Source organism: Bufo gargarizans, chromosome 3 (assembly GCF_014858855.1).
Source record: "Bufo gargarizans isolate SCDJY-AF-19 chromosome 3, ASM1485885v1, whole genome shotgun sequence".
NCBI lineage: Eukaryota > Metazoa > Chordata > Amphibia > Anura > Bufonidae > Bufo > Bufo gargarizans.
Genome location: NC_058082.1, coordinates 365,321,953 through 365,335,511, shown reverse-complemented (window position 1 = coordinate 365,335,511; position 13,559 = coordinate 365,321,953). Strand labels below are relative to the sequence as shown.

The 13,559-nt window shown below is 42.4% G+C and overlaps 1 protein-coding gene across 1 annotated transcript in view; it reads right to left on the bottom strand.

Annotated features, from left to right (window-relative positions):
• SLC9A1 (solute carrier family 9 member A1) overlaps nucleotides 1–4,216 on the bottom strand; it is a 74,792-nt gene extending 70,576 nt beyond the window's left edge. Inside the window, exon 1 of the mRNA XM_044288043.1 lies at nucleotides 3,634–4,216. Coding sequence (XP_044143978.1) covers nucleotides 3,634–3,925 — 292 coding nt within the window. The 5' untranslated portion in view covers nucleotides 3,926–4,216. The remainder of the gene's footprint in view (nucleotides 1–3,633) is intronic.
• Nucleotides 4,217–13,559: the final 9,343 nt, after the last annotated feature.

The following is a 13,559-nucleotide window of genomic DNA, read 5'->3' as shown; positions in this document are numbered from 1 at the left end:
TATATATATATATACATATATACATATACATATACACACACACACACACACACACTTTACAAGTTCCCTTTAAATAAGAGCTGGGCGATTAAACGGAAAGAAAAAAAAAAAAAAAAAAACACACGCAGCCTGATTAATCTTGGCCCTGTCAATTGTCTTGTTTCAGTTACATCCAGCTCCGCTCTACTCCTAGTCCCCCCTCTGGTTTAAAATGTGTAATGCTCCTCCACTCACTCCAACACCATCACAACTAGGAAATGTCACAGGAGAAGTGGTTTAAATTAGACCGCAACATGCGAGGTGCAAGCCCAGTTCATGGTCCAACGGGGCCCATCATTCTATGCAGAGCACAGCGGCCAGGGATGTGCCTTTGGGACAACTGGGATCATACAGCGGAGGCGCCTCCCTCTGTACACCTGAGGAGCTCCACCAGAGCATCTCTCTGGTAATGAGAGGCTCCCTACTTCTCGTGAGCGTCAGGTGGCGGGAGGCTTATCTTGGAGCAGTAGGGTCGGCATCACATGAGGATGGGGAGTGCAAGACACCTAGCCAGAGCACTGCAGATTCGCTGTGGTTAACACTAGGGCGGAGCAGTATCTATGCCCCTAATACCAATTTGGCCAGGGCAGTCGTGAAGCCCCATTATAAGAGCTTGCTTCTTGATATCCGCTGATGGCAGCTTGCAAGGAGGAGTCCTGATGCCTGGTCAGGAAAGCTGGGCCAGGGCCATCCTGTAGTGCAGCATTCCCCAACTCCGGTCCTCAAGGCACACCTACCGGTCACGATTTGAGAATATCCCACAGAATGAATACCTGAGGTAAGTCCTGATACATTGACAATAATTATATCACCTGCTGAATACTAAGGAAATCTTGAAAACATGACGGGCAGGTAGGCCCTGGGGTCGAGGAACACTGCAGTAGCTCCATCATACTAGCTTGGCTATTGCAGCCCTGATGCTTGGTCACAGCAGTCTTGGCCAATGCATGCTGATCTCCATTCGCTACTTGGCCAAGTTTGCATATGTATGTGAAGAGCAGGAGCGGTAACTGTCAGCCGACAATTATATGTACTGCCGGCTATGGAACAGAGTGGCGAAAATCACCACCGAGTAGAGTACATTGAAAGAGAACAGCGGCATCCAAATAATAGTAATAATTTTACCGGCCAAATGTCCTTAGCATGGTACAAATATGTGCATTCCTTCAGAAAAACTATGAATCCGCACGGCGCCCCTGACCTCAGATCACAAGTTCTGCGGCATGACCATGACTCAACATGCCTCCATCTAAGGCTACTTTCACATCTGCGTGTTCAATTCCGGTATTGACATCCAGCAGAGGATCGCAAAACTAGAATTAAAGGGAACCTGTCACCTGGATTTTGGGTATAGAGCTGAGAACATGGGTTGCTAGATGGCCACTAGCATATCCGCAATACCCAGTCCCCATAGCTCTGTGTGCTTTTATTGTGTATAAAAACCGATTTGATACATATGCAAATTAACCTAAGATGAGTCAGAGCTTGAAAATATGACTCTTCTCTGGTCACACAAGTAAGATATGACTCTTATGTTAATTTGCATATGTATCAAATCGGTTTTTTGACACAATAAAAGCACACAGAGCTATGGGGACTGGATATTGCGGATGTGCTAGTGGCCATCTAGCAACTCATGTCCTCAGCTCTATACCCAAAATCCTGGTGACAGGTTCCCTTTAAGTTCAGTTTTGTCCCCATTCACTGATCAGGAAGCATAGGGGGTCATGCACACGAGCGGTTGTTTTGCGGTCAATTTTTCACGGATCCGTTGTTCCGTATCTGAGTTTTTTTTTCTCTCTGATTTAAGTCCTCTTCAGTTCCGTTATTCCACAAAACATATCCGTATGTGATCCGTTTGAGGATCGGAAACAGTAACCTATTAATCACCAAACACATGAGCAATATGGGCTGGGCATAGCATTTCTACAGTATGGATCCGCAAAACACAGATGACATACGGATGTGTTCTGTGTGTGTTCCGTATTTTTGGTGGACACACTGACTTGAATGGGGCCTCGGAGTAACTTCCGTTGCTTTTGGGGATCTATTGAATGGTTCTGCCACAGTCCGCAGAAAAAAACTAAATACGTTCATGTGCATGAGCCCTAAGCCTTCCTGCACATTTTTTTTTTCCCCCGTTTACGTTCCATTTTTTGCATTCTGTATACTGAACAACTCATTTAAAAAAATCCGCAAAAACGGAAGGTACTCCGTATGCTTTCCGTTACCGTATTTCAAACATAGAACACGTCCTATTATTGTCTGCATAACGGACAAGGATAGGACTGATCAGGGGGCCAGCTGTTCCAGTCCGCCAAAAAAACGGAACAAACACGGACGTCATCCGTATTTTTTCAGATCCGTTTTTTGCAGACCGCAAAACACTGAAAAGGCTATACGGTCGTGTGCAAGAGGCCTAAGTCTGATAAGTAGGCATACGTTCCATTTTATTGCATTTGGTGCTGGACACAAAACTGCTGCAAGCTGCGGTTTTATGTCCGGTTTGTGAAACAGAATAAATTAGATCAGGCATGAAAGGCAAGGTAAGTCAATGGTGCCGGATCCGATAAAAAGTGATTAGGCGCCCGTTGACTTACAATGATTTTCATACCGGATCCAGGTTTGTTTAATTATGATTAAATACAACCAGATCCGGACGAAACGGAAGCATCCAGATGCATGAAATGGCACGGATCCGCTTAATTCCGGTTTTGAGATCCTCTGCCAGATCTCAAAACCGAAAAGCCACAACACAAGTGTGAAAGTAGCCTAATTAGTGATTAGCAATAAAATACGCCTATAGTACAGCAAAAATATGGTGCCAAAAAACAATCAAAGTATGGTCAGTAGTCCTGAAATTTACTTGGCTAGAGAGTCAAAATGACAGCGACACATACTTATGACCACGAAACCACGTCTTATAAGTGACAACCAGCATTAGCAGCTGTTCACATCACATGTTTGTCCCAGGTTTAAAGTATAACTAGTGTTTCTATTTTCCGGTATTGAGATCCGTCAAAGGGGCTCAATATTGGAAAAAAAAACAAAAAAAAAACGCTTCCGTTTTGTCCCCATTCATTGTCAACGGGGACAAATTGAACAGAATGGAATGCTGCAAAATGCAATCTGTTCCGTTCTCATACCGGAGAGAAAACCGCAGCATGCTGCAGTTTTCTTTCTGTCGTGGGATGCGGAACAAGACGGATCTATCATGACCCACAATGCAAGTCAACGGGACGGATCAGTTTTCTGTGACACAATCGAAAACTGATCCATCCCCCATTGACTTTCACTGAAGTTTATGACGGATCCGTCTGGGCTATGTTACAGATAATACAACTGGATCCGTTCATTACGGACGCAGACGGTTGTATTATCAGTAACGGAAGCGTTTTTTGTTAAACCCTGCCGGATCCAGTAAAGACGCAAGTGCGAAAGTAGCCTAAAAGAAACACACATTAAACAATATTTTTTTTTGTGACGGGCACCCACCTGAGGCAAGCATTCAAAGTAAATGTTTGACAAAAACCTAATGTGAACACAGCCCAAGTAATTGTCCCCATCAGGCACCGGGCACGGGCTGCCACTTACCCAGCTTCATCAGACAGGCCAGCAGGATCCACAAAGCGATCTCGAACGGTTCCCTGACGTAGTCGTAGTCCAAGTCCAGCACAGGGAACAGTTTGCGGCGGCCGTGGCTAGAGGTGTTCCCAGCACCGACTGGAGTCTTGGCGGTGACCCCATTAGGCTCATGCAGGTAGTCAGTGAATCCCTGCGGCTCCAGCTCCGCAGTGCTGGCATGACTGGGTAGATCGGGCACCAGGACCAGGATGAGGAGCACATACACTGCCCACCGGCACCGGGGGAGCGCTGGCAGGATCATGTCTACAAGGGCACAGCAGCCTCACACACAGCACGGACACCCCGCTAGACCGCCTCTAGACGTGCCATCCTGGGCTCTGCCAGCACTGTACACACGGGGCATGCTTCATAGCAGGACCCTACAAGGAGAGGGCAGTAGGCACATGACCTACACTTCAGCATACAGGAAGCAGGGTCTCTGTGGAAGGCGCATATGTGCGCCGCAGAGAAGTGCCCGGGTGTTCTGCCCGCAGCCTTCACTCTCTGAGCTCTCCTCCAACTGCCAGTTCCTTCCAAACCCTGGAAGAGTAGACGCCTCTACTGAAGGATTAGGGTGGACCCGAGATGTTGGGCGACCTCTGCTGGACTGGAGGCCCATAAAGTGCTTCTCTAATAAAGGGGAATTTTCTTTCATCCTTCTTTAGACCTGATGAATAGCAGGAGTGTGCTACCAATAAGGCCAGTGAAGGCAATCGCCTCAGGCGGCACCAGGTAGGGGCAGCCAAAGGGCCATGGGCTGAAGGGAATGAGTTAGGTTAAGAAATTAGCATTGGGGAGGGACGCAATTTCAGTTTTCACCTCAGGCAGCAGAAAGGCTAGGTGCACCCCTGAGGAATAGATGTGTATTCCCCCAGTATAGAATAGATATAGCACCCACTGTGAGGCCCTATGGTACCTTTTCCATCCGTGTTTAATCAATTTTAAGGCTAGATTCACACTGCAGTATCTGTTTTCTGGACACCGGCCTTGTGCATCCGACTTTTCACAGGCCATTGTCAATATACTTATCTTGTCTGCAAAAAGGACAAGAGTAGGACATGTTCTTTAATTTGCGGCACGGCTGCCCAGATGCAGACAGCACATGGATGACATCCGTATGCTGTTCTCACTTTTTGCGATCCCATAGAAGTGAATGTTTCCACATTCGATCCGCAAAAAACAAAGATCGAACACGGACTGAAAAATATGGTCGTGTGCATGAGACCTTAGTCTGTGTGTTTTTTTTTTTTTTACATCCTTGTAGCATCTGTTTTTCACATACAAGGAAGGGGGCCTATTTTGACCGATCCCACTTTCCAGAGCGTGACCTAGGTGTACATGGATGGCATGGGCGTGTGTGTTCTGGAAAACAGCCCAAAGTAATATATGTGTGAATTTTTTTTCATGCGACCTGGTTTTGTGGGGAGCAGAGGTGTCCAGGAATGGTGCAGCTGTGGGCCCAGGGACAGGTGAGTGGGGGTTTTACACATTAAAGCGGTTGTCTGAGTGTATATCCAATATCCTGTGGATAGGTTATCACTGTGTGATCAGTGGAGGTCTGACACCTAGCATTCTTGCCGATCAGCTATTTGGGGTGGCTTTGGTGCTGCAGTGAGCAGAGCGTCTTACCAAGCACAGCACCGTCCATTGGATAGTGGTTGTGCTTGGTATTGAAGCTCAGCCCCATTCACTTTTATTATTTTATTTTATGCACTTATATAGCGGTGCAATATTGCGCAGCACTTTACAGACATTAGCATCAAGCACTTTAACAGGACTGAGCTGTGCTAGGCAGTGTGGCCGATAAACGTGATGTCACAGACCTAACAAGAGGCCGCAGCTCTTACTGTAGTGCCGCAGTCTCTTCAAACAGCTGATGACCTATCCTGAGAACAGTTTATCAGTACTGTATTGCAGTGACCCAGTGTATCACTACTAACAGGCTAAATACTGTGAATCTCTGTTAAAGGGTCAAGTTCAGTATTTCAAACTCTGTTTACTCTGATGATTTATGAACTGTGAGTCCCAAAGGTCTTAGGGCCTGTTCACATGGTGTTTTTCCCCAGCGGAATTTTTGTGCAACACCCACGCTGAAATTCTCCCAGCGGCCTTATTGTTTTGCCTTCTATTCTTTTAAATGGGAGGCAGTGCTGAAGTTCGCAATGTGGCAATCGTTTGTACTTTCTATAATGGCACCATTTAATAATGCATATGATATAGTGGGAAGCTGGAAAAAATGGTTTGGAATTGGGAGAAAAACAATTCCACCACAGTTTTATGTGTTTTGTAACGTTTCTATGGCATTTCCTATGCTATAACTGACCTACTACCTTCATTTTCCAGGTCAGTACGATTACGGCAATACCACATTTACTCTATACAGGGAGTGCAGAATTATTAGGCAAGTTGTATTTTTGAGGATTAATTTTATTATTGAACAACAACCATGTTCTCAATGAACCCAAAAAACTAATTAATATCAAAGCTGAATATTTTTGGAAGTAGTTTTTAGTTTGTTTTTAGTTTTAGCTATTTTAGGGGGATATCTGTGTGTGCAGGTGACTATTACTGTGCATAATTATTAGGCAACTTAACAAAAAACAAATATATACCCATTTCAATTATTTATTTTTACCAGTGAAACCAATATAACATCTCAACATTCACAAATATACATTTCTGACATTCAAAAACAAAACAAAAACAAATCAGTGACCAATATAGCCACCTTTCTTTGCAAAGACACTCAAAAGCCTGCCATCCATGGATTCTGTCAGTGTTTTGATCTGTTCACCATCAACATTGCGTGCAGCAGCAACCACAGCCTCCCAGACACTGTTCAGAGAGGTGTACTGTTTTCCCTCCTTGTAAATCTCACATTTGATGATGGACCACAGGTTCTCAATGGGGTTCAGATCAAGTGAACAAGGAGGCCATGTCATTAGTTTTTCTTCTTTTATACCCTTTCTTGCCAGCCACGCTGTGGAGTACTTGGACGCGTGTGATGGAGCATTGTCCTGCATGAAAATCATGTTTTTCTTGAAGGATGCAGACTTCTTCCTGTACCACTGCTTGAAGAAGGTGTCTTCCAGAAACTGTCAGTAGGACTGCGAGTTGAGCTTGACTCCATCCTCAACCCGAAAAGGCCCCACAAGCTCATCTTTGATGATACCAGCCCAAACCAGTACTCCACCTCCACCTTGCTGGCGTCTGAGTCGGACTGGAGCTCTCTGCCCTTTACCAATCCAGCCACGGGCCCATCCATCTGGCCCATCAAGACTCACTCTCATTTCATCAGTCCATAAAACCTTAGAAAAATCAGTCTTGAGATATTTCTTGGCCCAGTCTTGACGTTTCAGCTTGTGTTTTTGTTCAGTGCTGGTCGTCTTTCAGCCTTTCTTACCTTGGCCATGTCTCTGAGTATTGCACACCTTGTGCTTTTGGGCACTCCAGTGATGTTGCAGCTCTGAAATATGGCCAAACTGGTGGCAAGTGGCATCTTGGCAGCTGCACGCTTGACTTTTCTCAGTTCATGGGCAGTTATTTTGCGCCTTGGTTTTTCCACACGCTTCTTGCGACCCTGTTGACTATTTTGAATGAAACGTTTGATTGTTCGATGATCACGCTTCAGAAGCTTTGCAATTTTAAGAGTGCTGCATCCCTTTGCAAGATATCTCACTATTTTTGACTTTTCTGAGCCTGTCAAGTCCTTCTTTTGACCCATTTTGCCAAAGGAAAGGAAGTTGCCTAATAATTATGCACACCTGATATAGGGTGTTGATGTCATTAGACCACACCCCTTCTCATTACAGAGATGCACATCACCTAATATGCTTAATTGGTAGTAGGCTTTCGAGCCTATACAGCTTGGAGTAAGACAACATGCATAAAGAGGATGATGTGGTCAAAATACTCATTTGCCTAATAATTCTGCACTCCCTGTATAGTTGTTCTTGTGTTATAATACTGGGGGTGACGGGGGGGGGGGGGACTTTGGAAATAAATGTTTAGGAAAAGTATAAAATAAGGTTGCTTCCCTGGGATAGGGTACACTGTTCGGATTGACTCACCCCGTCTGTAATAAATAGTTTATATGGAAATCGACAGGCACTTTCACATTCGGAAACGTATGGATGCAAATGTATTTATTAAATACTAAAACAATATAATACAATGACTTAAAAAACCTGAAAAATAAGATAATATATAATATACCCAAATAAATATAGGAAATTCTCTGATGGCGTTTTATGGTAGCAAATAGTGTAGTATAGCGAATGATAAGTTCCAATTACTCCCCCGCTCTGATATATAGTAATGATGAATAAATTAAACAGCTTGGTGGAGTGATGGACTAACACTCATATTAGGGAACCGCATGATATCAAGTCTGTCCGGATCAGATAAATATATGAATCAGTCCTTACAAAAGCTTGTATGAGTTGTATAGATAAATCTCACTCTATTCAGTTAGATCATATATTATCTTGTTGTTGGTGTAGTCCAATAATATATATATAATCAGCAGACATACATATCTTGTTTTTCAGCTGAATCATTCTAATGTTCACAGTGTATTTACTCACAGTTCGGTGGTTTATACTGAAGAGCTGTGCCTCGGCGTGGCGTCCCACGTGGTCACTGGCACAAGTCTCTCTTACCTCTGCGTCTTTTCGCATCTTTGTAAGCACTGTGGATACGGCGTTCAGTCAGCTGCTCTGTTTGCAGATCGGGAACACAGCGTCCCACGTGGTCTCTAAAATTGCGTCCCACGTGGTAGACGGAATTTTTTTAGGTGGTAGCAAAAGTCCTCATGGAACGCTCCATCTTATTTCCATTTTGCTGATATAAGAAATGTGTAATATCACATAAGGAGGTCCCCAACTTTATCAAACGCGTTTCGAAACTATAACTTGTTCCTTCTTCAGTGGTCAAGACCTCCACGTTATCAGTGTTCTTATATACATATTGTGATAAGGATCCATGCAAAAAAAAAAAAATGGATCTCAGTTTCGGAATGGAGTCATGTGTGATTGTCATGCGGTTCCCGTTCAATCGCACCTTATATTTCATGCGGTTCCCTTTTCATTATATAAACGCCTTACCATTATTGGTATATTTCTAATAATTCTACTTGTGTATAAAAATATGAAAAATATAAGCAAAATGGAAATAAAAACTCAATGCATCTAATATGCGATTTATATGCGTTTTGGATGTGTTTTGATATATTTTCAATGTAATAAGTCAAGAAACTCCATATCTATACAGATAAACTAAATACTATCTATCTAGAAGTTTTTATTTATTTACTTTTAACCCTTTAATGGCCAGCGCCATACATGTATGGCGCAACCGGAAGTGACTTAACACCTAGCACGGTACATGTACGGCGCGCTGATCGGGCAAGAGCAGCTCCTGCAGCAGGGGTCCGGCAGTCACCCGGCAGTAGACATATTAGGTATTGCCGTGTCCGTAACAACCTGCTCTATAAAACATGACCTAACCCCTCGGGTGAGCACTGAAAAAAAAAATAAAGAAAAAAACGGTGTCCAAAAAAGCTATTTTTTGTCACCTTACATCACAAAAAGTGTAATAGCAAGCGATCAAAAAGACATCAAACAATTAAACTGTCATCTCATCCCGCAAAAATGATACCCTACCTTAGAAAATCACCAAAGAACTAAAAAATAATTTTTTTCAAAAATGCTTTATTATGTAATACTGAAACAAACAAACTAAAAAGTAGTCATATTCAGTATTGTCGTGTCCGTAACAACCTGTTCTATAAAAATACCACATGATCTAACCTGTCAGATGAACATTGTAAATAACAAAAAATAAAAACGGTGCCAAAACAGCTATTTTTTGTTGTTATCTTGCCTCACAAAAAGTGTAATATAGAGCAACCAAAAATCATATGTACCCTAAAATAGTACCAACAAAACTTCCACCTTATCCCATAGTTTCCAAAATAGGATATTTTTGGGAGTTTTTACTCTAAGGGTGCATCAGGGGGTCTTCAAATGTGACATGGCAGCTTAAAATTATCCCAGTGAAATATGCTTTCCAAAAACCATATGGCGTTCCTTTCCTTCTGCGCCCGTACAGCAGTTTATGACTACATATGAGGTGTTTCTGTAAACTACAGAATCAGTGCAATAAATATTGAGTTTTGTTTGGCTGTTAACACTTGTGGTTAGTGGATTTTTTTTTATTAAAATGGAAAATCTGCCAAAAAAGTGAAATTCTGAAATTTCATCTCCATTTTCCATGAATTCTTATGGAACACCTAAAGGGTTAACAAAGTTTGTAAAATCAGTTTTGAATACTTTGAGGGGAGCAGTATCTAAAATGGGGTAACTTTTTTGAAGTTTCTACTCTAGGGGCGCATCAGGGGGTCTTCAAATGTGACATGGCAGCTCAAAATTATCCCAGTGAAATCTGCTTTCCTAAAACCATATGGCGTTCCTTTACTTCTGCGCAATGCCATGTGCCCATACAGCATTTTACGACCACATATGGGGTGTTTCTCTATGGGTGCATTTACACGACCGTAAGTGTTTTGCGGTCCGCAAAACACGGATACTGGCCGTGTGCGTTCCACAATTTGCGGACCACACACGGCCAGCGCTATATAGAGAATGCCTAAGCTTGTCCACGGTTGAGGACAAAAATAGGACATGCTCTATCTTTTTTGTGGGGCCACAGAACAGGACAACGGATGCGGACTGCACACGATTGAAATGAAATGAATGTGTCTGCACCCGTTATTTATACAGTCATGTGAATGCACCCTAAACTACAGAATCAGGGCAATAAATATTGAGTTTTGTTTCGCTATTAGCCCTTGCTTTGTTAGTGGATTTTCTTTTTATTAAAATGGAAAATCTGCCAAAAAAGTGAAATTCTGAAATGTTCTCTCTATTTTCCATTAATTCTTGTGAAACACCTAAAAGGTTAACAAAGTTTGTAAAATCAGTTTTGAATACCTTAAGGGGTGTAGTTTCTAAAATTGGGTCATTTTTGGGTGGTTTCTATTATGTAAGATTCACAAAGTGACTTCAGACCTGAACTGGTCCATAAAAAGTGGGTTTTGGAAATTTTCAGAAAGATTTCAAGATTTGCTTCTAAACTTCTAAGCCATCTAACTTCCCCAAAATATAAAATGGCATTCACAAAATCCAAACATGTAGTAGACCTATGGGGAATGTAAAGTATAAAAAAATATTATAAAAAAATATTTATAAAAAAGTATTGAAATTTGCAAATTTTTCAAAATTGTTTGTAAATTTGGTATTTTTTTTATAAATAAAAATGACATTTTTGACTCAAATTTACCACTGTCATGAAGTACAATATGTGACGAGAAAACTGTCTCAGAATGGCCTGGATAAGTAAAAGCGTTATTACCACATAAAGTGACATGTCAGATATGCTAAAAATTGCCTGGGCAGACAGGTGAATAATGGCTTGGTCCTGAAAGGGTTATAGAGCTTATCATTTCTTTGTGGTTTTTCTTTACTTTTACTTTTTATGGTTCTCACTTTTTCAGATACTTTATGATCTCTCATAAAGTATCGGAAGAACCAGAAAAGTAAAAGTAAATAAAAACAATAAAAAAATGAGAAGCTCTTTAAAAGTAAATAAATGGAAACTTCTAGATAGATAGTATTTAGTTATCTGTATAGATATGGAGTTTCTTGACTTATTACATTGAAAATATATTAAAACGCATCAAAAACGCATAAAAATCGCATATTAGATGCATTGACTTTTTATTTCCATTTTGCTTATATTTTCATATTTTTATACACAAGTAGAATTATTAGAAATATATCAATAATGGTAAGGAGTTTATATAATGAAAAGGGAACCGCATGAGATATGAGGTGCGATTGAATGAGAACCGCATGACAATCACACATTGCTCCATTCCCAAACTGAGATCTAGTTTGGTTTTGCATGGATCCTTATCACAATATGTATATAAGGGCACCGATAACATGGAGGTCTTGACCAATAAAGAAGAAACAAGTTATAGTTCCGAAACGCGTTTGATAAAGTTGGGGACCTCCTCATGTGATATTACACATTGCTTATATCAGCAAAATGGAAATAAAATGGAGCGTTTCATGAGGACTTTTGCTACCATCTAAAAAAAATCTGGGATCGGCTCCGTCTACCACATGGGACGCTGCCCGCTCCTCCAGGCCGGCACTGACCTCATCAATCTCAGAGACAACGTGGCTGTATTCCCGATCTGCAAACAGAGCAGCTGTTTGAACGCTGTATTCACAGTGCTCACAAAGATGCGAAAAGACGCAGAGGTAAGAGAGACTTGTGCCAGTGACCACGTGGGGCGCCACACCGAGGCACAGCACCCCGCTCTTCAGTATAAACCACCAAACTCTGAGTAATTGTCACGTAAGGTAGGTAAGCAGGGAAATAACCAAACACAGGGAAAACAAACAGAACAATTGACTAGGCCCAAAAGCTAGGGAGAACAGGGTCACCTCCTAGCGATCCCTAAGGCTTTCCCTATACTGCTGTGCACATGTGCATACCCTTATGGTAGATATGCACATGTCCTTGTGCCTAAATCTATATACCCTGGGAAAACCTAGAGCAAAAGGGAAAGGTGAAGAGGCGACCTGCTTCTTCAAACAGGAGGAAGCAAGCGTCTCCCTAGAGGCCTAGATAAAAGATACCAAGGGAAGAAACAGAGAGGACTTATCTTGAGCTGAGCTGGAGCAGACGATCCACAACACATCCAAAGCCCACAGGAATGAACTATAACCCGCACAGACCACTGGGAGAAGGAGGAATAGATAGCCTTGCTAACAATCAACCCAGTACACTGGAGGGAAGGTGGAACCAGCTCAAAACAAAGAGAAGAGTCAGACATGTACAGCCAGCCTGGCAGATCACCGCACATTCACAGGGCAAGGCGTGACAGTAATACACTGTGAACATTAGAATGATTCAGCTGAAAAACAAGATATGTATGTCTGCTGATTATATATGATATTGGACTACACCAACAACAAGTTAATATATGATCTAACTGAATAGAGTGAGATTTATCTATACAACTCATACAAGCTTTTATAAGGACTGATTCCTATATCTATCTGAATCGGACAGACTTGATATCATGCGGTTCCCTAATATGAGTGTTAGTACATCACGCCACCACGTTGTTTAATTTATTCATCATTACTATATATCAGAGCTGGGGAGTAACTGGAACTTATCATTTGCTATACTACACTATTTGCTACCCCAAAACGCCATCAGAGAATTATCCTTTATTTATTTGGGTATATTTTATCTAATCTTATTTTTTTGTTTCTTTAAAGGGCTTCTGTCAGCCCACTAAACCGTCTTTTTTTTTTTGTTAATAATAATCCCTATACTGCGAGCTCCCTATACATAAGCTAAATATTCATTTTGGTTCAGTAGAATTTGTTAAAAAGCTATTTTTATAATATGTAAATTACCTTGCTACCAGCAAGTAGGGCGGTTACTTGCTGGTAGCAGCCGCATCCTCCGATCCTAATGACGCCCCCTCTGCATTGTGATTGACAGGGTCAGGGAACGGAATCGTTCTCTGCTGGCCCTATTTGAATTCTAAATCTCGCGCCTGTGCCGTACCTGTCTTTAATCGGCGCAGGTGCACTGAGAGGCGGCCGCTCTCTCGGCCGCTTCATCCTCAATGCGCCTGCGCCGATGACGTCACATCTACACCCAGCGCAGGCGCATTGAGGATGGAGCGGCCGAGAGAACGGCCGCCTCTCAGTGCGCCCGCGCCGATTAAAGTCAGGTACGGCGCAGGCGCGAGATTTGGAATTCAAACAGGGCCAGCAGAGAACGATTCCGTTCCCCGGCCCTGT